This window comes from Trifolium pratense, linkage group LG4, assembly GCF_020283565.1.
Source record: "Trifolium pratense cultivar HEN17-A07 linkage group LG4, ARS_RC_1.1, whole genome shotgun sequence".
NCBI lineage: Eukaryota > Viridiplantae > Streptophyta > Magnoliopsida > Fabales > Fabaceae > Trifolium > Trifolium pratense.
In genome coordinates this window covers 20,912,994-20,940,139 of record NC_060062.1, presented here as the reverse complement: position 1 = coordinate 20,940,139, position 27,146 = coordinate 20,912,994, and the positions used below count along the sequence as shown (strand labels likewise).

General features: G+C 33.2%; 3 protein-coding genes and 1 pseudogene across 3 annotated transcripts; 2 read left to right on the top strand and 2 right to left on the bottom strand.

The window, feature by feature from the left end:
* The first annotated feature begins 13,401 nt into the window (after positions 1-13,401).
* On the top strand, positions 13,402-15,995 carry LOC123922266. The gene is made up of 4 exons (XM_045975000.1): positions 13,402-13,408; positions 14,145-14,434; positions 15,270-15,442; positions 15,729-15,995. Exons 1-4 carry the CDS (start codon positions 13,402-13,404, stop codon positions 15,853-15,855), a joined length of 597 nt encoding a protein of 198 aa, XP_045830956.1. The 3' UTR covers positions 15,856-15,995.
* Positions 15,996-18,574: 2,579 nt separating this feature from the next.
* Positions 18,575-18,724, top strand: LOC123882560 (annotated as a pseudogene).
* Positions 18,725-18,938: 214 nt separating this feature from the next.
* LOC123922265 (cullin-1-like) lies at positions 18,939-20,359 on the bottom strand. Its single transcript, XM_045974999.1, has 5 exons — positions 20,235-20,359; positions 20,021-20,120; positions 19,588-19,773; positions 19,421-19,468; positions 18,939-19,100 (listed from the first exon to the last, which is right to left on the bottom strand). Exons 1-5 carry the CDS (start codon positions 20,357-20,359, stop codon positions 18,939-18,941), a joined length of 621 nt encoding a protein of 206 aa, XP_045830955.1.
* A 567-nt stretch (positions 20,360-20,926) lies between these two features.
* LOC123922264 (cullin-1-like) lies at positions 20,927-23,534 on the bottom strand. Its single transcript, XM_045974998.1, has 4 exons — positions 23,491-23,534; positions 23,246-23,345; positions 21,066-21,254; positions 20,927-20,959 (listed from the first exon to the last, which is right to left on the bottom strand). The coding sequence occupies exons 1-4, from the start codon at positions 23,532-23,534 to the stop codon at positions 20,927-20,929; spliced, it is 366 nt and encodes a 121-aa protein (XP_045830954.1).
* Between the last annotated feature and the right edge of the window lie 3,612 nt (positions 23,535-27,146).

Here is a 27,146-nt window from a genome sequence, read left to right as displayed (position 1 = left end):
AATTCAGGAAATATATCAATTATCTCTCAATTAGCATTTGCTAAGAATTAAGACACGTTGAAACAATATTATGAGCTAATTGAATAAGTCACAATAAAATCAGTTATGACTTTTTAGTAAGAGATCACGCGAAATCATGATTTAAATGAAAAAAACAATTATGCAATTTTACTAATAAATTATGACTTTTCATGCAAAAATATTTTCATGCAAAATTTTATTTAAATGAAAATTATTGTGAGTGTGTGATATATTTTCAAGAAAGCTTTTTCTACTACTCACATAAAGATCCTAAAAATAGATGGATTACAATCCAATAATTCTATAATCCAAGTCTTGAAAGTTTACTCCACTTTTCCGCTTTTTGCATTCTTTGTCATTCTTAAACTTCTTTTGTCAATCATCAAAAACAACATTGTTCCTGTCAAGGCATATATTCACATTCTCCCCCTTTTTGATGATGACAAACATCTCATGGTGGGATTTGCTCAATGGAGGGTTAGAATAACAATAATTAATAATAAAATATATATCAGAGATAAGCGCAGATTATTCTCCCCCTTTCTATATGCAAACATCTACAAACTACTCCCCCTGAAACATGCAAATCACACAACTCTCCCCCTTTTGGCATTATCAAAAAGCGGGAAAGAAATAATCATGGCAAGACATATATTCAGAAAAAATAAATCATAAAAAATAATAAAGTGAAAAGAGTAAACCAGTTTTGCTTCTCTTGAATTTGCAATTTCTTTTTGGAGAACTTTCAATAACATCGCCTTGCGATACATAGCCACTTTTTGGTGATGATAGGGACAACTCATTTTTCTCCCATTAGATTCTATTTGTGGTCTTCTATCTAATTTCTCATGTTTCTTTTGATATAGCAGACACTCAGATTTTATATGACCTTTCTTACCACACTTATAGCATGTTGGATTGAAAGAGGTTCCTTCATCACTTTTCTTTTGAGAATTTCGAAATTGTTTTGGTTTAGCTTGGTGTCGCATGAACTTTTTGAAATTTTGAAACATTAAAGCCATGTTCACGTCATCTTCATCAGAACTGTCACCACCTTCAAAGTCACTATTTTTGGTAGTTACAGCTAAAGCATGCCCTTTCTTTTTCTTTTCTCCTTCTTCATTTTCTATGAGTCGATTTAGTTGCATCTCGTGTTCCTGCAGTTTTCCAAAAAGAGTAGCCAAGTCCATAGATGCTAAATCTCTAGATTCTGAAATGGCAGTCACTTTGGGTTGCCAACTCCGATTTAGACATCCAAGAACTTTGTTAATTAAATCCTCATTATTGAAAGTTTTTCCAAGTGCTCGGAGATGATTAACTATGTGGATGAATCGTGTTTGCATATCTTTTATATTTTCTTCCGATTTCATCCTAAATAGTTCATAGTCACGAGTTAATGTGTTCATTCTTGCCCTCTTGACCTCGGGAGTTCCCTCATGGGTCACTTGAAGGGTGTCCCACATTTCCTTGGCGGTACTACAATTTGAAACTCGGTAAAACTCATCCATGCTTAATGCAATACTTATGATTGTTTTAGCCTTCAAATTGTATTGTACCTTTTCTTTTTCCTTTTTGGTCCAAAGATTTCTTGGTTTATTCACCACTACATTATTAACTAAACGAGTGGGAATAAAAGGACCATTTTCCACGGCATCCCATATATCAAGGTCTATACCTTGAAGAAAAATTTTCATTTTTTCTTTCCAATAACCATACCATTCACCATTGAAGGGTGGTGGTCTATTTATGGAAATTTCCCCATAAAAATTGTTTGAAGTCATCTTGGCTCTTGAGACGATTAGTCTTTAAACAAGAGTCCAAGCTCTAATGCCACTTGTTGGGAAAAACCGGCATAGAGAAAATAAATGAACGCAATCAACAACACAAGAATATAACGTGGAAACTCCAAAACCGGAGAAAAAACCACGGCCGTTGTCAAAACCGACAACCAGAGAATAAACACTATGTGAAAATTGTTACAACACATAGACTTCACTCTCAATCACCCCATGCTCCAATACACCCACACTCTCCAAAGTAAATATTTGAACTACATCTCAAATACTCTTAAACAAGAGCATAAGAGAAAAGCAAAAAAGACACAAATATAAACTTAAAGTGTTTACAAGTGTTACTGCTTGGTGCAATTACAAACAAAGAACTTAGGTCCATGATATAGCCTTGATTCCCTCATTGCTTCACAATTCTAAGCGATGTGGGACTTCTTCAATATAATTTCTTTCACCTTTTTTTCTTCTTCATTAGCAATGTGGGACTTACATCGCAATCAATCCCAACAATCTCCACCTTGATTGTAATGGTCTTCGATCTTCATTGTCTACACCGACAATCATTATCTTCTGCTTCCATTGTCTATACCGACAATCATTGTCTTCACCGACAATCATAATTCTCATTGTCTATACCGACAAATTAAATTATCATACTCCACCATAAAGAGTATACTCCACTTGGAACTAAACCATCCAAGAATTTTCTTCACTTGAAACTAAACCATCCCAAGATTTTTCTTCACTTGGAACCAAGTCATCCCAAGAATTTCATTTCGAAACCTCGCTGAAAATTTATGGTGGAACTTCCATGTTGGCTTTCTCCGGAAGTTCATCAGCCATCGAGATAACCGCATACCTTGCATCAATGCCAACCAATGCCTGCACGCTATCATCACACACCTTGCATCCATGTCAACCGATGCCCATGTGTCACTTGAACAACTTCAAACATCTGTGAAACCACCTCAGACCATTGTTAGGCTCCAACAATTCCAGTTTAGTTACATCACCTAGTAAACCTTGTTTCACTAGTCTAACTAAACTCATGTCACTAACAAGTACCCACCCGAAGATCCACAACTTAACCAAAACATGAGAATCACCACTAGTAACAAATGCATAACCAATAATAGTAGAACTATCTAACAAGTAATCTACCTACTATCTATGCATCAAAGTTCAAGAAAATACCTCGCATTGTGTTAAAAGAAACTCACCCATACCTTGAACCTTACAAGCTTTCCGTCACCAAGATGAACAACTCCACCTTCAACTAGCTATAGGGATTCAAAAGTATTTTTTCTTCAAACACATGTGATAGGAGCTTCCAAAGTCCATATGACTCAACACTCCACCGATTCTCAACTTCCACTAGCACCTTCGCATCCTCATAATAAGTTGTTGTTTCAGACGTAACCCGAGTATTCTTAGCACCGCCTCTCCAGACTGATGTCGAGTATTATTACCACCGCCTCTCCAAGCTGACCTTGTGTAACCCTGATTGCATCAACACATCCTTGACTTGATTTTCTACAAGCCAAAGCGGAACTCCCTCCTCCTGAATCAAACCAAGAGCTCTGATACCACTTGTTGGTCAAGTGACTCCAAACGACACAAGAGGGGGGGTGAATTGTGTACTAAAAAATGATTAAAAATAAGCACTTAAAATATTTTAACCAAATAAAATAACTTGTAGCGAGAAATAAAAGAGATGAAAGGGTAAGAAGAAAAACACAAAGAAATTATCCTGGTTCGGCCAAAAACAAAGGGCCTACTCCAGTCCCCAAGGAAAGCACCTTGAGATTTCACTACACCAAGCTTTTATAACAGGATAAGCTAATAACCTTTACAACCGAGAACTCTCAACACAAACAATGGGATATCACCTCCCTTGTGCAAGAGCCTCTAAACCAAGAGATATCACCTCTCTTGAAAACCTTGGGATCACACCCAATACAAGTGGAATAAATTGAGTTACAAGATATTATACCATATGTGTAGATAAAACAAATTGAAGCACAAGTACTACAAGTAAACTATGTAGTATAAAAAAGCTCTCAAGATAATATATTAGCAAGTGTAAAATAATGAGAGTGATGAGTATTATTTTTGATATAATATTATGCAAAATTCAGTCCTTATTATGAGCTATCGTAAGACACCTATTTATATTGGACAAATGAAAGTGAGCTGCCTTAAGAACAAATAGCCGTTGGTAATTAAGTGTAAAGTAGCCGTTAGAAACAATTCAGGAAATATATCAATTATCTCTCAATTAGCATTTGCTAAGAATTAAGACACGTTGAAACAATATTATGAGCTAATTGAATAAGTCACAATAAAATCAGTTATGACTTTTTAGTAAGAGATCACGCGAAATCATGATTTAAATGAAAAAAACAATTATGCAATTTTACTAATAAATTATGACTTTTCATGCAAAAATATTTTCATGCAAAATTTTATTTAAATGAAAATTATTGTGAGTGTGTGATATATTTTCAAGAAAGCTTTTTCTACTACTCACATAAAGATCCTAAAAATAGATGGATTACAATCCAATAATTCTATAATCCAAGTCTTGAAAGTTTACTCCACTTTTCCGCTTTTTGCATTCTTTGTCATTCTTAAACTTCTTTTGTCAATCATCAAAAACAACATTGTTCCTGTCAAGGCATATATTCACATTCTCCCCCTTTTTGATGATGACAAACATCTCATGGTGGGATTTGCTCAATGGAGGGTTAGAATAACAATAATTAATAATAAAATATATATCAGAGATAAGCGCAGATTATTCTCCCCCTTTCTATATGCAAACATCTACAAACTACTCCCCCTGAAACATGCAAATCACACAACTCTCCCCCTTTTGGCATTATCAAAAAGCGGGAAAGAAATAATCATGGCAAGACATATATTCAGAAAAAATAAATCATAAAAAATAATAAAGTGAAAAGAGTAAACCAGTTTTGCTTCTCTTGAATTTGCAATTTCTTTTTGGAGAACTTTCAATAACATCGCCTTGCGATACATAGCCACTTTTTGGTGATGATAGGGACAACTCATTTTTCTCCCATTAGATTCTATTTGTGGTCTTCTATCTAATTTCTCATGTTTCTTTTGATATAGCAGACACTCAGATTTTATATGACCTTTCTTACCACACTTATAGCATGTTGGATTGAAAGAGGTTCCTTCATCACTTTTCTTTTGAGAATTTCGAAATTGTTTTGGTTTAGCTTGGTGTCGCATGAACTTTTTGAAATTTTGAAACATTAAAGCCATGTTCACGTCATCTTCATCAGAACTGTCACCACCTTCAAAGTCACTATTTTTGGTAGTTACAGCTAAAGCATGCCCTTTCTTTTTCTTTTCTCCTTCTTCATTTTCTATGAGTCGATTTAGTTGCATCTCGTGTTCCTGCAGTTTTCCAAAAAGAGTAGCCAAGTCCATAGATGCTAAATCTCTAGATTCTGAAATGGCAGTCACTTTGGGTTGCCAACTCCGATTTAGACATCCAAGAACTTTGTTAATTAAATCCTCATTATTGAAAGTTTTTCCAAGTGCTCGGAGATGATTAACTATGTGGATGAATCGTGTTTGCATATCTTTTATATTTTCTTCCGATTTCATCCTAAATAGTTCATAGTCACGAGTTAATGTGTTCATTCTTGCCCTCTTGACCTCGGGAGTTCCCTCATGGGTCACTTGAAGGGTGTCCCACATTTCCTTGGCGGTACTACAATTTGAAACTCGGTAAAACTCATCCATGCTTAATGCAATACTTATGATTGTTTTAGCCTTCAAATTGTATTGTACATTTTCTTTTTCCTTTTTGGTCCAAAGATTTCTTGGTTTATTCACCACTACATTATTAACTAAACGAGTGGGAATAAAAGGACCATTTTCCACGGCATCCCATATATCAAGGTCTATACCTTGAAGAAAAATTTTCATTTTTTCTTTCCAATAACCATACCATTCACCATTGAAGGGTGGTGGTCTATTTATGGAAATTTCCCCATAAAAATTGTTTGAAGTCATCTTGGCTCTTGAGACGATTAGTCTTTAAACAAGAGTCCAAGCTCTAATGCCACTTGTTGGGAAAAACCGGCATAGAGAAAATAAATGAACGCAATCAACAACACAAGAATATAACGTGGAAACTCCAAAACCGGAGAAAAAACCACGGCCGTTGTCAAAACCGACAACCAGAGAATAAACACTATGTGAAAATTGTTACAACACATAGACTTCACTCTCAATCACCCCATGCTCCAATACACCCACACTCTCCAAAGTAAATATTTGAACTACATCTCAAATACTCTTAAACAAGAGCATAAGAGAAAAGCAAAAAAGACACAAATATAAACTTAAAGTGTTTACAAGTGTTACTGCTTGGTGCAATTACAAACAAAGAACTTAGGTCCATGATATAGCCTTGATTCCCTCATTGCTTCACAATTCTAAGCGATGTGGGACTTCTTCAATATAATTTCTTTCACCTTTTTTTCTTCTTCATTAGCAATGTGGGACTTACATCGCAATCAATCCCAACAATCTCCACCTTGATTGTAATGGTCTTCGATCTTCATTGTCTACACCGACAATCATTATCTTCTGCTTCCATTGTCTATACCGACAATCATTGTCTTCACCGACAATCATAATTCTCATTGTCTATACCGACAAATTAAATTATCATACTCCACCATAAAGAGTATACTCCACTTGGAACTAAACCATCCAAGAATTTTCTTCACTTGAAACTAAACCATCCCAAGATTTTTCTTCACTTGGAACCAAGTCATCCCAAGAATTTCATTTCGAAACCTCGCTGAAAATTTATGGTGGAACTTCCATGTTGGCTTTCTCCGGAAGTTCATCAGCCATCGAGATAACCGCATACCTTGCATCAATGCCAACCAATGCCTGCACGCTATCATCACACACCTTGCATCCATGTCAACCGATGCCCATGTGTCACTTGAACAACTTCAAACATCTGTGAAACCACCTCAGACCATTGTTAGGCTCCAACAATTCCAGTTTAGTTACATCACCTAGTAAACCTTGTTTCACTAGTCTAACTAAACTCATGTCACTAACAAGTACCCACCCGAAGATCCACAACTTAACCAAAACATGAGAATCACCACTAGTAACAAATGCATAACCAATAATAGTAGAACTATCTAACAAGTAATCTACCTACTATCTATGCATCAAAGTTCAAGAAAATACCTCGCATTGTGTTAAAAGAAACTCACCCATACCTTGAACCTTACAAGCTTTCCGTCACCAAGATGAACAACTCCACCTTCAACTAGCTATAGGGATTCAAAAGTATTTTTTCTTCAAACACATGTGATAGGAGCTTCCAAAGTCCATATGACTCAACACTCCACCGATTCTCAACTTCCACTAGCACCTTCGCATCCTCATAATAAGTTGTTGTTTCAGACGTAACCCGAGTATTCTTAGCACCGCCTCTCCAGACTGATGTCGAGTATTATTACCACCGCCTCTCCAAGCTGACCTTGTGTAACCCTGATTGCATCAACACATCCTTGACTTGATTTTCTACAAGCCAAAGCGGAACTCCCTCCTCCTGAATCAAACCAAGAGCTCTGATACCACTTGTTGGTCAAGTGACTCCAAACGACACAAGAGGGGGGGTGAATTGTGTACTAAAAAATGATTAAAAATAAGCACTTAAAATATTTTAACCAAATAAAATAACTTGTAGCGAGAAATAAAAGAGATGAAAGGGTAAGAAGAAAAACACAAAGAAATTATCCTGGTTCGGCCAAAAACAAAGGGCCTACTCCAGTCCCCAAGGAAAGCACCTTGAGATTTCACTACACCAAGCTTTTATAACAGGATAAGCTAATAACCTTTACAACCGAGAACTCTCAACACAAACAATGGGATATCACCTCCCTTGTGCAAGAGCCTCTAAACCAAGAGATATCACCTCTCTTGAAAACCTTGGGATCACACCCAATACAAGTGGAATAAATTGAGTTACAAGATATTATACCATATGTGTAGATAAAACAAATTGAAGCACAAGTACTACAAGTAAACTATGTAGTATAAAAAAGCTCTCAAGATAATATATTAGCAAGTGTAAAATAATGAGAGTGATGAGTATTATTTTTGATATAATATTATGCAAAATTCAGTCCTTATTATGAGCTATCGTAAGACACCTATTTATATTGGACAAATGAAAGTGAGCTGCCTTAAGAACAAATAGCCGTTGGTAATTAAGTGTAAAGTAGCCGTTAGAAACAATTCAGGAAATATATCAATTATCTCTCAATTAGCATTTGCTAAGAATTAAGACACGTTGAAACAATATTATGAGCTAATTGAATAAGTCACAATAAAATCAGTTATGACTTTTTAGTAAGAGATCACGCGAAATCATGATTTAAATGAAAAAAACAATTATGCAATTTTACTAATAAATTATGACTTTTCATGCAAAAATATTTTCATGCAAAATTTTATTTAAATGAAAATTATTGTGAGTGTGTGATATATTTTCAAGAAAGCTTTTTCTACTACTCACATAAAGATCCTAAAAATAGATGGATTACAATCCAATAATTCTATAATCCAAGTCTTGAAAGTTTACTCCACTTTTCCGCTTTTTGCATTCTTTGTCATTCTTAAACTTCTTTTGTCAATCATCAAAAACAACATTGTTCCTGTCAAGGCATATATTCACATTCTCCCCCTTTTTGATGATGACAAACATCTCATGGTGGGATTTGCTCAATGGAGGGTTAGAATAACAATAATTAATAATAAAATATATATCAGAGATAAGCGCAGATTATTCTCCCCCTTTCTATATGCAAACATCTACAAACTACTCCCCCTGAAACATGCAAATCACACAACTCTCCCCCTTTTGGCATTATCAAAAAGCGGGAAAGAAATAATCATGGCAAGACATATATTCAGAAAAAATAAATCATAAAAAATAATAAAGTGAAAAGAGTAAACCAGTTTTGCTTCTCTTGAATTTGCAATTTCTTTTTGGAGAACTTTCAATAACATCGCCTTGCGATACATAGCCACTTTTTGGTGATGATAGGGACAACTCATTTTTCTCCCATTAGATTCTATTTGTGGTCTTCTATCTAATTTCTCATGTTTCTTTTGATATAGCAGACACTCAGATTTTATATGACCTTTCTTACCACACTTATAGCATGTTGGATTGAAAGAGGTTCCTTCATCACTTTTCTTTTGAGAATTTCGAAATTGTTTTGGTTTAGCTTGGTGTCGCATGAACTTTTTGAAATTTTGAAACATTAAAGCCATGTTCACGTCATCTTCATCAGAACTGTCACCACCTTCAAAGTCACTATTTTTGGTAGTTACAGCTAAAGCATGCCCTTTCTTTTTCTTTTCTCCTTCTTCATTTTCTATGAGTCGATTTAGTTGCATCTCGTGTTCCTGCAGTTTTCCAAAAAGAGTAGCCAAGTCCATAGATGCTAAATCTCTAGATTCTGAAATGGCAGTCACTTTGGGTTGCCAACTCCGATTTAGACATCCAAGAACTTTGTTAATTAAATCCTCATTATTGAAAGTTTTTCCAAGTGCTCGGAGATGATTAACTATGTGGATGAATCGTGTTTGCATATCTTTTATATTTTCTTCCGATTTCATCCTAAATAGTTCATAGTCACGAGTTAATGTGTTCATTCTTGCCCTCTTGACCTCGGGAGTTCCCTCATGGGTCACTTGAAGGGTGTCCCACATTTCCTTGGCGGTACTACAATTTGAAACTCGGTAAAACTCATCCATGCTTAATGCAATACTTATGATTGTTTTAGCCTTCAAATTGTATTGTACCTTTTCTTTTTCCTTTTTGGTCCAAAGATTTCTTGGTTTATTCACCACTACATTATTAACTAAACGAGTGGGAATAAAAGGACCATTTTCCACGGCATCCCATATATCAAGGTCTATACCTTGAAGAAAAATTTTCATTTTTTCTTTCCAATAACCATACCATTCACCATTGAAGGGTGGTGGTCTATTTATGGAAATTTCCCCATAAAAATTGTTTGAAGTCATCTTGGCTCTTGAGACGATTAGTCTTTAAACAAGAGTCCAAGCTCTAATGCCACTTGTTGGGAAAAACCGGCATAGAGAAAATAAATGAACGCAATCAACAACACAAGAATATAACGTGGAAACTCCAAAACCGGAGAAAAAACCACGGCCGTTGTCAAAACCGACAACCAGAGAATAAACACTATGTGAAAATTGTTACAACACATAGACTTCACTCTCAATCACCCCATGCTCCAATACACCCACACTCTCCAAAGTAAATATTTGAACTACATCTCAAATACTCTTAAACAAGAGCATAAGAGAAAAGCAAAAAAGACACAAATATAAACTTAAAGTGTTTACAAGTGTTACTGCTTGGTGCAATTACAAACAAAGAACTTAGGTCCATGATATAGCCTTGATTCCCTCATTGCTTCACAATTCTAAGCGATGTGGGACTTCTTCAATATAATTTCTTTCACCTTTTTTTCTTCTTCATTAGCAATGTGGGACTTACATCGCAATCAATCCCAACAATCTCCACCTTGATTGTAATGGTCTTCGATCTTCATTGTCTACACCGACAATCATTATCTTCTGCTTCCATTGTCTATACCGACAATCATTGTCTTCACCGACAATCATAATTCTCATTGTCTATACCGACAAATTAAATTATCATACTCCACCATAAAGAGTATACTCCACTTGGAACTAAACCATCCAAGAATTTTCTTCACTTGAAACTAAACCATCCCAAGATTTTTCTTCACTTGGAACCAAGTCATCCCAAGAATTTCATTTCGAAACCTCGCTGAAAATTTATGGTGGAACTTCCATGTTGGCTTTCTCCGGAAGTTCATCAGCCATCGAGATAACCGCATACCTTGCATCAATGCCAACCAATGCCTGCACGCTATCATCACACACCTTGCATCCATGTCAACCGATGCCCATGTGTCACTTGAACAACTTCAAACATCTGTGAAACCACCTCAGACCATTGTTAGGCTCCAACAATTCCAGTTTAGTTACATCACCTAGTAAACCTTGTTTCACTAGTCTAACTAAACTCATGTCACTAACAAGTACCCACCCGAAGATCCACAACTTAACCAAAACATGAGAATCACCACTAGTAACAAATGCATAACCAATAATAGTAGAACTATCTAACAAGTAATCTACCTACTATCTATGCATCAAAGTTCAAGAAAATACCTCGCATTGTGTTAAAAGAAACTCACCCATACCTTGAACCTTACAAGCTTTCCGTCACCAAGATGAACAACTCCACCTTCAACTAGCTATAGGGATTCAAAAGTATTTTTTCTTCAAACACATGTGATAGGAGCTTCCAAAGTCCATATGACTCAACACTCCACCGATTCTCAACTTCCACTAGCACCTTCGCATCCTCATAATAAGTTGTTGTTTCAGACGTAACCCGAGTATTCTTAGCACCGCCTCTCCAGACTGATGTCGAGTATTATTACCACCGCCTCTCCAAGCTGACCTTGTGTAACCCTGATTGCATCAACACATCCTTGACTTGATTTTCTACAAGCCAAAGCGGAACTCCCTCCTCCTGAATCAAACCAAGAGCTCTGATACCACTTGTTGGTCAAGTGACTCCAAACGACACAAGAGGGGGGGTGAATTGTGTACTAAAAAATGATTAAAAATAAGCACTTAAAATATTTTAACCAAATAAAATAACTTGTAGCGAGAAATAAAAGAGATGAAAGGGTAAGAAGAAAAACACAAAGAAATTATCCTGGTTTGGCCAAAAACAAAGGGCCTACTCCAGTCCCCAAGGAAAGCACCTTGAGATTTCACTACACCAAGCTTTTATAACAGGATAAGCTAATAACCTTTACAACCGAGAACTCTCAACACAAACAATGGGATATCACCTCCCTTGTGCAAGAGCCTCTAAACCAAGAGATATCACCTCTCTTGAAAACCTTGGGATCACACCCAATACAAGTGGAATAAATTGAGTTACAAGATATTATACCATATGTGTAGATAAAACAAATTGAAGCACAAGTACTACAAGTAAACTATGTAGTATAAAAAAGCTCTCAAGATAATATATTAGCAAGTGTAAAATAATGAGAGTGATGAGTATTATTTTTGATATAATATTATGCAAAATTCAGTCCTTATTATGAGCTATCGTAAGACACCTATTTATATTGGACAAATGAAAGTGAGCTGCCTTAAGAACAAATAGCCGTTGGTAATTAAGTGTAAAGTAGCCGTTAGAAACAATTCAGGAAATATATCAATTATCTCTCAATTAGCATTTGCTAAGAATTAAGACACGTTGAAACAATATTATGAGCTAATTGAATAAGTCACAATAAAATCAGTTATGACTTTTTAGTAAGAGATCACGCGAAATCATGATTTAAATGAAAAAAACAATTATGCAATTTTACTAATAAATTATGACTTTTCATGCAAAAATATTTTCATGCAAAATTTTATTTAAATGAAAATTATTGTGAGTGTGTGATATATTTTCAAGAAAGCTTTTTCTACTACTCACATAAAGATCCTAAAAATAGATGGATTACAATCCAATAATTCTATAATCCAAGTCTTGAAAGTTTACTCCACTTTTCCGCTTTTTGCATTCTTTGTCATTCTTAAACTTCTTTTGTCAATCATCAAAAACAACATTGTTCCTGTCAAGGCATATATTCACATGTTCTTCTACCTTCGTCGTCGCCGCCGTTCCTTTGTCGTTGTCACCGTTGTCTATTCTACGGTTGTTTTGCTGACGTGATAAGTCGGCACCGCAACTTTGCTTCTTCACCGATGATGAATTCATGGTTTCCGCTTCCATCGTTGCCGTTGTCAACAGCGATGACACAATCAGATAAATTTGCAGGCTTCCAAGAGCACAAATGTTGTGATGGATACATTTTAGATTGGCTAATGGAATGTTCACTGGTTTCAAATTTTGCAATCAACAGATAAGTTGTTTGATGAAATGCTTCAAAGTGGGAGATAAGCCTACTTTCATTACATTTTCATCTCTGGAAGTGAACACCAATTAGGTACCCACAAATTCATTGAAGGTTTATCTTTTCCACCACTCCTTTACATCGATAAAAAGATAAAAACTCACTACTTTAATTCAGTTCAGAGGTCATACCAAACTTTGCTACCTAGTTTGATATACATTCACATGGAAACACAATAATGATATTCAAAACTAATAAGTCAATCAAAAGATCGAAGCCGTGACAAGAAGATGATGTGTGTGTCTGTTGCTCAAGCTATGCCCTTCTCTGGTTGCTTCGATAGCTACCTATGTCATGTGTGTCTGGGCTTTAAAAGAAAGTGATGTAGGAAGAACAACCTAATAAGCTTTAAAAGAAAATCTGGGCTAATTGCTTCAAAAAGAAAAAAAATCTGGGCTAATTATTAATATATGTTTCAATATCAAAGTTCAAAATCACATTGATTTCATTCAAATTGCAACATGGAAGGTATTCAAATAACATTAACTAATTAGATAAAAGGTTGTTTGCTAAGCAGTGACCCAATTTAGGAGAGTGAACTTACTTGTATATTTTGCTGTTGAACTTGTTGTCACCGCTCTTTGAGTCAAGTAATTTCCTTCTATATTACTGTCACAACTTCAAGATGGAGTGATTTGCTCTGTTATCACAACTTTACAATTATGAAAAAGGATGAAAATTGGTGTAAAGGAAAAACTGATATCCTGCCTTGATCTTTCTTTGTCTCGAACCCCATACCCCTATAATAATTTTAGGTTAAAGAAGAACAACTAACGCTCTTTGATCGGAAGAAAAAAAGGAACAATTAGCGCTCCACTAGTACAAATATGACATATTACTTAAGCTTTTTACATCTGACGAACATATGTCAGATGTAAAATGCTATATGGAGTAGTCTTTTCATCTGGTCTCAATATCCACAGATGTAAAAAATATATAGACAAGACTTTTTACATCTGACTTCAATATATCAGAAGCATAACTAAACGCGGTGGCAATCTTGTAATTATGACGACAATTATCTAAAATATATATATATCTGGCCATATTTAGCCTCAGATATAACAAGTCAAGTTGAATAAAAAAAAAATAATAATATTTTTTGGAACCAATCAGCTGATGAGTATCTCTCTCACAAGACTAAAAAAAAAACAAAAAAACGCTAAGTGTAAAAAAACACAATCAGATATCCCTAAATGCTAAGACTACCAAAAGAACCAAAACGCTAAGAACGACCCATCTCTCTCGCGATGCAACCCTAGCGCCGTCGACCTCTACCTCTACCGGCGCCGTCGACCTTTATCTCATTCGTCTTCTCTCTCTCACTCGCTCGCAGTCGTCCTAAGCGCCGTCGTCCTCTCTCTCACTCGTCAAATCGAACTCCAAATCGAAGCTTTCTCCAAATCGAACCCCAAATCGAACTCCAAATCGAAGCTTTCTCCGGCCTCTACTCTCACGAACGGAACCTTGTCTTTCCCTCTCACATCGATTCAGGTACTCTTCTTTCTTTTTTAATCGTTTTTAAATTTTTTCCTTTTCGTGATTCCTTTCCCTGATTTCTTTGTGTTCTACTTGGTTTTAGCTCTTTGTGTTTCGTGATTTCCTTTTCTGCTTGTATTATTTTTTGTTATTGTTATTTTCACATTTTTTAAATTTCATTTAAAGTTTCAATGATTTTTTGTCTGGTATATATGGTGGAAATCTGTTGTTGTTTATAATTTATCTGGTATAATGTTTATTTCATTTGAAGTTTCAGTGATTTTAATTTGAAATATGATTCATTTGAAATATGATTTCATTTGAAATAAGTTTCAGTGATTTATCTGATTTTAATTTGAAGTTTTTTGTCTGGTATATAGTGGTAAAGTTTAAGTGATTAATTTGAAATATGATTCATTTAAAGTTTCAGTGAATTCATAATGTTGGTATATAGTGACTTATTTCATTTAAAGTTTAGTGGTAAAGTTTAAGTGATTCATTTAAGTGATTGGTTTCCCATCGGGTACGAAACCAATACTTTAAAAGGTCTGTTGCATATCTTAAAAGGTATTTAAAAGGTATTTAAAAGTTTAAGTGATTCATTTAAGTGATTGCTCCTAAATGATATTTAAAAGGTTTCATATCCTTCACGGCAAAGCTGGTCTGTTGCATATCTTCATTGTGTGTTCTAACAATGCATTGTCTCACAATTGAAGCAATCAAAGGAAAAGACATGTTCCTTTTTATTATCAGTTTCTTAATTGACATAAATGTTTCTTGCAGAATCACTCTCTTTTGTTGTTCATATCAGGTATCAAAGTTTTGACTTGAGTTGATTTGCTTTCTGCAGGTTTGTGGAATCTGGTTCCGTTTTTCCATTTTGAGAATCTTCGATCACTTGACAATTATGTATCCTGGTGGTTATACTGCTGCAATTACAAACTTATCTCCAAGAGCTACAGAATCTGATGTACACAATTTTTTTGGATACTGTGGTGTAATTGAGCGTGTCGACGTAATAAGGTATGTTACTTGACCTTAATTACTGATTGATAAATTTTCTGCAAGTCAAAATGAAACCTTTTGAGTTTAATGTGCATGGTACTGCTTAATGTTCAAAATTGAAAATTCTTTTGCATTTGTTCCTGATTTAGTCTTGAGTTGACTTTATTTCATATTGCTATTGAATAAAAGGATTGCTTGTGGTAAGTTGGAAGGCCTAGATGGTAGAAAAATTAATTTACTTTATAGTATCGTCGTAGATTCTTGGAACTAACTGAAAAAATGACTTTTTTTAATAATGATGCAGATCCAGTGATTATGAGTCTATTGCATATGTGACTTTTAAGGATGCTTATGCCCTGGACACTGCATTATTGCTGAATGTAAGACTCTTAACTTCTTTGTTTGATTTCATGGATCAACTTAATACATAATGGATTTATAAAGTAAAATATTATTAATTATACTTATGCAGGAAAGGTTATATGTGATAATGGAAAAGATCATAATAGAATGAAAAACAGCCAATGTATAACATCCCATGTCGAATATCTAGAATACGATATAGAATATACATATTGGTACTGGAATACATCAAAAATTACAATAGGATTAGACTTCCAATTTTTTTTTTCGGTGATGATATATAGGCTGCTGTGCTGGGATCTTTGAATGCTTAGAAAGTGGGATCTTTGAATGCTTCATTTGTCCACCAATCATCAATATGCTTATATGCTATCTAATCCATTTTTACCATTAATCAATATTATTTTAGCATGTTGCCAATTGATTCCACAACACTCTATGTACCTTCCCAATATTATGGCAAGTGTCATTCCTCTTCTCAATATTCCTTAAAAATTTGTCTGTTTTAATGAATCTTCTAGTGCTTCTTCAGTTCTTTTTTCTTCCTAGAGAAAAAATAAAAATAGTAAGCACTTCACCTCTAATAGAACCTTGTGCATAATTTGCATGTGCAACTATGGAGAGGAATGTATATGCATTGTTTGTGATGTTGTTGATATTTACTCTTGTTTTTTCTCTATCTGAAGAGCTTAATGCAGATGGAAAATATCTTATGGACATAAAAGTGAGATTGTTTGGCAAATACAATCATCTTCAGAATTGGAATTCAAGTGATTCAACACCTTGCGGTTGGAAAGGTGTCATCTGCAACAATGACATCGATCCAGTAGTTGAATCTCTTGACTTGCATGCAATGAATCTCTCTGGCTCTTTGTCTTCCAGCATTGGTGGTTTGGTTCACTTGCTTCACCTTAACCTGTCTCAAAACACTTTCTCTGGTTTTATACCAAAGGAAATTGGAAACTGTTCAAGTTTGCAGGTTCTTGGTCTCAATATAAATTGGAAACTGTTGAAAAATAAGGCATAGAAATATTGTGAAATTATATGGTTTCTGCAACTACAGTGACTCAAATATGCTACTTTATGAGTACATGGAAAAGGGTAGTTTGGGAGAGTTACTTCATGGCGAATCTTCCTCTAGTCTTGATTGGTATTCCAGGTTTCAGATTGCTCTAGGAACTGCACAAGGACTCTCTTATTTGCACCATGATTGCAAGCCTAGGATTACATTGCACCTGGTAAGCAATCATTCAAACACATTCTTTTCTTTCTTTATTTCTCAACAATCATTGTTGTATTTATCTACAAGGTTTTAAACCATGGATGTGTCGCAATATTGTGAAAAATCACAATCAAATATGGCTGAAACAGTTGCCATGTTTTAAAACAGGACCAAATTGGTCGGTTCAAGTTGAACCACCAGAAACCGGCTAATTCACTGGTTGGTTTGATCCTAGTTAGACTACAGACTGGTTTAATCAGATTAAACCGGATTGAACTACGATTGGGCCCACCTTTTTGTAATTTTTGGCTCCAGCAGCTGGTTCACAATTTTTGTGCTATGCTGGTTCACAATTTTTGTGCTATATGCTGGTTCACTAAAAATGGCTATGCTGATTCATTTACCATACATTAATTAACATGTTGTAGTTTACATATGAATTATGTTATTTACATATTGTAGGTGTTCAATGATCCCACGACATTAACAGAGGAGGAGTTGTATGATTTGCGAGACCGCTGGGCAACTTGTTTTCTTCAACTATATAATCCCGAGGTAGATTATGATGATGCCGACGAGAAAGATTAGGAGCTAGCTAGGTTTGTGTGAAGTTACAATGGACTAGTTATCATGATGTTTTAATTTGTATTTTGGATGGATTAGTATTAATTATTATGATATTTTGTATTTTGGATTACAATGTGGTTGTACTTTAATGACATTATTACTATATATATGTTGAATGTTGAATTTGAATTTGGCTATGGATGTTGAATTTTAGTATTATGTTCTTGATGCAAGTTATGTTATATTGTTGGCATTGTGGGTTAGATTTTTTTAATAAAAAAAAAGATTTAAAATATATATAAAAAAAAACGCAGGTTTTTCAAAAAAAAATAAAAAAAAATAAAGTTAAGATTTCACATCAGGTAGACTTGGTCAGATGTAAAAAGTCCAATTTAATTTTAAAAAAATAATATTTGAATTTCGCCTTGGTCAGAGGTAAAAAGTGTTTTTTTACATCTGACTACGCCAGATGTAAAACGTGTATACTTACTAAGTCTCGTGCGCCTACATCTGAAATTGTTCAGATGTAAAAAGTGGTTTTCGCCAGATGTAAAATAGCTTTTTTCTACTAGTGCTCTAACGCGGCAAATCAGCACCCACGACAAGACAATTTTTTTTTTTTTTTAATATATTGAAATTGATATGTCCACGTCAGATCGTGGAATTTCACGAAGAAAGCCTTCGCTGCATATAGCAGCGCTGTTTTTTTAATTTTGTATTAATTAAGATTATAAAATCCCTAATTCCTAGAACAACAACAAAATCCAACAATAACCTTAATTGAATGGATTTTGAGATCGAATTTGCATAAATTACATGGAAGAAGAAATTGGGAATAAGGGTTATAAGAGCATCATTCTGGTCATCGGCCATGGGTTTCAAAAATATTTTTAATAAATAATCATTGTAATTTTAATTTATAAAAAGTGAGTCAGCATGTCACGTTGACTTAACACACGGACCAATTTTTTATTTTTTTTTATAGTGGACCAAATTTGCTTTTAGTGAAAAGGAGAGATGGTTGGCATCTCCCCTGACAAGGATGAGAACAGCTTTCGGGCTTTTAGGGTTGGATCTATAACCGAATCATTTGAAGCATTGATCATATATATTACTGAAAGAGATAAAACAGACTTTCATGATTTTTTTATCGATGATTAAGGTATTTATTCAAGAAGCAATGAAACAAGTTATAAATGTTAGTAACATCGATTCCATATGAAGAATAAAATATCAATCACTAATTTTCCACTTAGTTATCTAGTCTTATCTTACTATAAAAAAGGAAAATAAAGTAGAAATAATTTTTATAGATTCAATTTAAAGATATAAAAAAGGAAAATAAAGTAACAATCTTGCTATCTAATTTGAAGCCGCCCGCATAATTGCATTCTCTTTAATAATTGTTTGTGCAAAGTGTTTTAGTTCATCTTTTTCTAGTTTTTCTCCAATCTCTGAGTAGAATGTCAACACGTCAGTAACCAAATTTTCATCAATAGATTTTCCTGCACGTTTCCGATCAATCTAAATACCAAGAAATAAAAGACAAAAAATCCATTAGGAGAAAAATCGTATGAATATCACATATTCAAGTTTCAACCATAAATAAACATTAAGGATTGATGATATGGCAAATTTAAAAGATAGTATTAAATATAAGTAAAAAAAACCAAGTCATTGGGCTCAAGTGGTTACTGAGCTTCACCAAAAAGGACGGATTTCGGGAAAACCCGGGTTCGATTCCTGGGTTCTGAACTACTAGGGTCTCTTTCCCCTATGAACCAGAGAGTTATAAACCCAAAAAAATATTGGTAAAAAAGAAAAAGAAAAAAGAGAGAGAATACCATAGCTAATATTGCATTTTTTACTTGTCTTTGCATCTCATCATATACCTAAGATAAATAAAATGAAATAAACTCAAGTTAAAAAAAAAAGGAGAAAGGAGAAACCAAAATAAAATTAGGAAAATAAAAATTTTAGTGTAACATTTCAAAAGAATCTCATCACCAACCAAGGAATAGAAGGATAAGTAGCCGACTTTTTCAAGAGAAGGTAGTTGCCGTATTCGGGTAAATTTTTTATCAACATCACTAAAAAAAAATGAAATGTACTCGATCATAATTTTGTGATTTGACCATCTTTTGAGCAAATCTCTTAACAAGAGTTCATCTTTCTTTTCTCGCAAAGATGGCAGAACCTATTGATAAGAAAATCACATTAGTTTTATTAATCAAAATACGGATGGTTGATGCATGTGATCGATTAAGCAAATGATTCAGATTCACAATGCAAGTTAGTACAAATTTACGAATAAGGCTATAGAGGATGAAAATAATCCCAGTGATTGAACTAGATTTTAGTACGAATTATAAATTGAATGCACAACATCTTGACAAATATGCAAAATTGAATATAGTAGCCAAATGTTTAAGATTGTTACTCACAGTTGATTTGATGTAATCTTTAAATGTTTCATTGTACTGTTCATATAGTTCTTTGGAATAGTCATGAGGAGGCTTTTGACGGCACATATTGTAGACATTCCTGCATTGAAATTTAAGAAAAACATATTAATCAAAATAATCATATGTCTCGATACCGACATGTATTTGACATTGAAAGAAACACACATAATCTGAAAAACATTTGTATACATACGTATATAACATTAAAGAATCTTCAGAAGTGAAGTGAGGGTTGGGCAAGCCTTGTAGAAGCTTCTTAATACCCTTTTGCATATAAGCCCATCCTTCATCATAGTAAACAATCGACCAGTTTGACATGTTATAGAATTGAGAAAAGTACCAAAACCTAGCTACAGTCAAATAAATATATACGAATAATAATTGGGATATATATGTGTATATATAGTTTTTTTTTTTTTTGACTAATCAAGGAGCGGATATTTATATATAGTTATTTGATCAAAGTGGGAAACAAATCGGGAGTGAATTTTTAATTTTTATAACAAATCAAGGAGCGGTATTTTCAAACCTATCTTCTTCTTTTTAAATCTTTTTCTATAGGATATTGTGAAAATCTCTTATATATAAAAATAAATTAAAAAAATAAAAAATTCTTTTTTTTTTTTGGTACCGAAATCAAATCTATTTGTGTCTTTGACTCGTACAGCTAATTAGCAATAGATTTCTTTGATTCATACGTTAAAATGCAAAACATTCAATAAACCCAGTTTCAAACTCGATTGAATGATTAAAACAGAAAATATAAAGGGAATTAAGAGTTGACATAACTAATATAAATTACTGCTTTAGATTATCCAATATCCCCCACAAGCTGCTTTATTAGTATTTTTATACTTCCAATTTAAAGATACCAAAACTTGCTATCTAATTGGAATCCCCATGCATCTCATCATATACCTGAGATAAATAAAATGAAGTAAACCCAAAGTTAAAAAAGAGGGAAAAGATGAAAGCAAAATAAAATTAGGAAAAAAAAACATTTTAAAGAAATCTCATCACTAACCAGAGAATAGAAGGATAAGAATGTCTTTAGTTCAAGAGTAGGACGTCCATTTCGACCGCAGATATAGTGTCTTTCAAGATAACTGAAAAATTTAAACATGTACTTGTTCATAATCTTGTAATTTGACCATTGTTCAAGCAACTCTTTCAATAAGAGTTCATCTTTCTTTTCTCTCAGTGATGGTAGTACCTAGTAATAATAAGAAAAATCACATTAGTTTTCTTAAAACCTAGCTATATTATTAGGTTATGACCATTCATATTTAGCAAAATCTGGATGGTTGATGAATGTGAGCATGCAAATAATTAAAGTTGTTAATATAACTCAGTTGCTAAATACATTGATATATGTAGGGCTGAGATTTGAACCCAAACTCCTCATTTATTGACTTTAAAAGTGAAATTTTAGTCGGTATATCATATGTCTTAATCAAATGCAAGTTACAAGTTTACATAGCTTATAGGTTATAGAGGGTGAAAATAAAGTTAGTGACTGAATTAGATTTTTTTTTCACCACCAATATCCGGTCCACTGTGCCTAGAGCTGTCAAAGGGACCGGCCCGGTCCGACCTGGAAGGGCCCGGTCAAATAAAGGGGCCGGCCCAGCCCGGCCGTTAACTTCATGGCTCGGCCCGCTTATCCCTGCCCGATAAGCAAAAGCCTACATGGCCTGATGGGCCGGCCCACTGATTTTCATAGTATTTTTTTTTGGAAAAAAAACATATTCTACTAAATTTATGTTATATTTCTCAACTAAATTTTCAAGAAAGTAATTCGTATCCCTATATTTTCTCACATAATCTCCCAAACAACAATATCTTCCTCTTTAGTCTTTATACTCATAAAACAAACAAACAAATCTCTAACAAATAATAACATTCTAATCCAATAAGTTTTTTTTGTCATATTATTATTATTACTACAAAAAAATATTCCAAGTTTTATATCTTTCATTCATCCATTGTAATTTAAGTAAAAAAAAAAACAAATATATAGAAAGAATATAAAATAAATACAATAAAAAGTTGATAGACTTAAAATAACCATATTCCAAGTTTTATATCCTTCGTTGTAATTGCACACAAAAAAATTAAAAAATATATAAAAGAATGATATGCTTAAAAATAGGCATAAAACAGATTATAGATAGGAACAAAACACAAATAATAACAATAAAAAAAAATTATATATGAATTAATGCATAAAAATAGGATCAAAATATAACAATAAAAATATTATAGAATTTTTTTAAATAATTTTTTTAATTCTTTAAGAGGCCGGCCCAAAAGTCTGTGGGCCGGCCCATGAAAAAACCGGATCCGATAAGGTCCGGCCCCCTTTTTAAGAAGCCCGGCCCGTGTAAAAGGATAGGGCTAATGGGCCGGCCCGATAGCCCAACCATTTTTACAGCTCTAACTGTACCATTTTATTTGATTCAGGGGTCAGTTTTGTAATCAAGTGACTGAATTAGAAGATAGAAGTATTAAGAGATTAGTTATGCATACTCTAAACACGGTGTTGTCAATTGCACAGAAAATAACACTGTTAAAACTCTAATACCCAATAGTGTTATAGCGCCACAATAACCGCTATTTGACAATATTTTATATTAAATAGCATATCGCCGAACAATAGCTGATAGATATGCAAGAGTGTATTCTATAGAACGGAAAAAAGTGGTGAAGCAAGAAATTAATGCAAGTACTAGTAACTAGATGTGTTCTGGTGCAACGTCAGGTGAGTTAGGTGTGAGGGGAGAGAAATCAAATCTCAAAAATCACTTGATTATCAATCTTGATTAATAAAATCTTGATTATAAAAAAAAAAAACTCAAAAATCACAAAATTACGATGTAATATAATTTCTTTAAATATATTTTCCTCTTCATGACGATTTTATTCACCATGTACACAAATCAGGTAAACTAATCACATTAGATATACTAAGCTATTAAATTTAATTTAGTGGTGAGGAGTTTAGATAATATACTAGAGGTTATGAGTTATATTTTCAGTTCTATCTTTAAGAATTGTTCTTAAAAAATGATCTTTTAAAATTGTACAGAGTCAATATTAATTATAAATACGTGAGTTAATCTATAATATAAATGTTTAATAACAATATACAAAAAATAAAAATATAATATGATATAGAAATGTTAAATTAATAGTGTTACTCACAGTTAATCCTATGTAGTCTTCAAATGTGTTTTTGTAGTTTTCATACAGTAGAATGCCATACTCATGGGGATCCTCTTGAACATACATGTTGTACACGTTCCTGCATTGCAATTTAAGAAAATATCATTGAACAAAAGAAACAATAATATTCAAACAATCTAAGCACCAAAATCTCAAGCATGAACAAGTAAAAAAAAAATAAATACAAAGAAATTTTTACCCAATTCGACCCAATAATAACCTACATTTGGGGAGGGTGAACAGCTCTCCATATATTCACTATAATCATTATTTACATTGAGATCTCAAATGGGTTACAAAAAATTAGCTTCAAGAAAGAATCCTTAATTTGTATTTGTAACACCCTTAATTTATCCCTTTATTTTATTTTCGAAAAAGTTAATTTCATTTATTTAATAAGGATGTCACACTTACTTCAATTAACTAATTCCTCAAATGATTAAAAATCATGCAGCGGAAAATACAAAAATAATAAAGTTTCAAAGTCCGAATTGAAAATACTGGATCAAGTGACATAGTTCAATTGTTATAAAAATTTAACAACATAATTAAATAAAAGTTTTTCCCAACAACATTCTAACAGAGCGACTCCAAATAAATAGCAAAGTAACAGCTATCCAAACACACCATCTATGATTCGTCTCTTACCTGAAAATCTACGGTTGCACACCGTAGGGCCAAGCCAGAAGGGGAAATGTAAAAGTGAGTCAAAATACATCAAGAAAGTAACTGAATTAAAACAACTCAATAACTAACAACATCATAAACAACAACAAGACCATCTAAGCGGATGGTCACACACATTCATCAATCAATCACAATCATCAATCATTAATTAAATAAAGAGAAATAATAACAACATTTAAATAAAGAAATATAATTAAAATGCATGCAATGCGCCTAGACTCGCTACATGCATGTGGTACCAATAGCAACGTCATTTCTAGTTTTACATCATAGAGGATCAACGTCATTATTTTCAACTTCATTAAGCAATATCATTTTCAACGTCATTAAGAAACATCATTTTCAACGTCAATTATACAACTTCATTAGGCAAACGTCATTGGACACATGAATGAATGCATGTCATGTTATAATAAGCAACGTCAATAGGCAACATCATTTAACAACTTCAATAGACAACTTCATCATCATTATAGCAACATCAATAAACAACGTTCATAAACAACAACATACAACAACGACAATTACAACATCATAATTTTCAGTACAACTCCAACATCATTAAAATAAATAATTCAACATTGTTATAACCACGTAGCTCAACATCATTATTCAACAAACTAACAATTCGACAACACAATTACTATAAACGAACAACAGCTCAAAACAACATCGATACACAACAATTATTAGTAACTTCGATTACAACGTCAACTAAACTTTAATAACCCAATTAGTCGTTCACTCCTCTCAGGACAACAACTTATTACTTGTATTAACATAACCTTTAACCCAATTTAACTCGGTTTAGATTATCAACGAAAGATATGAATTTTAAATCAATTTAATTAATAACAATTGTGAAATAAATTCAATTCCTTAATATTATATAAAACCAGGGAGAGTGAGATACATCAGAGGGTTCCAAAATATTCAAAATACCCTACATAAAATGTTGGGAAATTTTCACGAAATTATAATAGTTTTAATCAACTTTTTACTCCAAATAATAAATTAAAAATAGCTACGAGTGTCCAAAAATTACCAAATAGGTACCAAAATATCAAGCAAATTATTTCTTATTTTTCTGTAAAAACAATTTTTAAAAACGGATCCTCCCTGCCCTCCCACACGCCATCACGCGCCGGTGATGCGAGTGGGCGAGGCCACTCGCGCACTGTTCATCATCTCCTTTACCCGGTTGCAGCAAAACGGGTCGCGACGACCCGCGATTTGACTCGGTCGGTTCTCCCTCATTTCTCAACGGAATTCGACGTGTTTTGATCGTCATTCAATTGTAGGAAGATACCCGGTATTTATTTTTCGAAAAAACAATCTAATCGAATGTTTTACATATCAAAAGCTTCACACGAATTTTAACAAAAAAACTCCATTGATGGTTGTTCAAAAGCTTCAGTTTTGACATTCTCTCAACCCATAAAAATCCCAGAATTGCTTTAGAATTGCATTCGATGCTCAACACGTTATGAAACTTTTTCTTTTGAATTATCATCAAAATCCCAAAAAAATCATTATACCCCTTATGTTAATTCTCAAGCACAACGTCAATCCACAATTTTATTTACTCAACATCAGAACACGAATTTGCAGCAACAACAGAAGCATGGAAACATTATCATACCAGATGATGAAATCAAAATTAAGAACAAGTATAGAAACAACAACAACATCACATAATGGGAAAAGGAAGCATAAGAGCAACAACTTAAATCACACACATAATGAATACACAAATATGCCTATTGAATTCAGAATTTCAAGAGTATATAAAGCTCCCTTACTTGGAGTGCAGTGAATTCTCTATATTGAGGTTAAACTCTTCCTTCTCTTGCTTCTTTTCACTCTCCCACGACCTTTCTCTCTTCTCTTATCCTTGCACTATTTTTCTGTGTGTTTGTTTTTGTTATGGATTATCCTACTGAAATTTTCCTTCTTCTATCCACTAATGTCCATAGACAACTACATTATTATTATTATTATTATTATTATTATTATTATTATTATTATTATTATTATATGACATTATTATTATTATTAAAATGTTTTAATGCGAATTAAAATTATGTTTCTTCATCTTTGTCCCTTTCTCTACCATTTTCCTATCTACACCCCCTCTATGCTTTCAACACCTTTTTATTTTATTTTCTAATTAGCAACGTCATTATTTTTATCTATCAATTATTTAATTATTCGCCACAAAATAATTAAATAAAGGGTAAATAGTGTCATACCCCCCTGCAAAATAGGCGAGTTTTGTGTTACCCCCTGCAAAATATTTTTTTGAGATTACCCCCCTGCAATGTCAAGATTCCTTGCGTTACCCCCCTGGCTCAACAAGTGGGCATATGACATGGGCGAATCTTGACGTGGCATGACACGTGGAAATTAATTTATTTTTTATTTATTTTTAATTGCCAACTTAGTAATTATTTATTTTTTAATTAAAAAAAAATGAAATAAACTTTTTTTTTTAAAGAAACTTTTTTTTTACGGTAACTTTTTTTTTAAGGAAATCTTTTTTTTTTAAAGAAACTTTTTTTTTAAAAAAAAACTTTTTTTTAAAGAAACTTTTTTTTAAAGAAACTTTTTTATTTAAAGAAACTTTTTTTTTTTTCGTTCCGTTCATATGCAGAGATTGTTATTCGTTTTCAATTTCAATTTGGGGGTTAGGGCAAAGCGATTGTTCTTGCGTTACTATGTGATTGCATTTTTTTTTTTTTGGTTACTCTATTATTATTAGTTATTATTATTATTATTATTATTATTAGTTTTTTGGTTACTATTATTATTATTAGTTTTGTTTTCATCTTCGTTTTTTTTTTTGGTTACTCTATTATTAGTTATTATATATATATAAGAATTTTTTTATATATATAATAACAACTTTTAGTCAAAAAAAAAATTTCTTTTAAGTAAGTTCATAAAAATATAACAACTTTTAAGTTTTTTTTCATTTTTTTAATTAAAAACCCACATTAATTAATGAGTTGGCAATTAAAAATAAATAAAAAATAAAATAATTTCCACGTGTCATGCCACATCAAGATTCTTCCATGTCATATGCCCACTTGTTGAGCCAGGGGGGTAACGCAAAGAATCTTGACATTGCAGGGGGGTAATCTCAAAAAAATATTTTGCAGGGGGGTAACGCAAAACTCGCCTATTTTGCAGG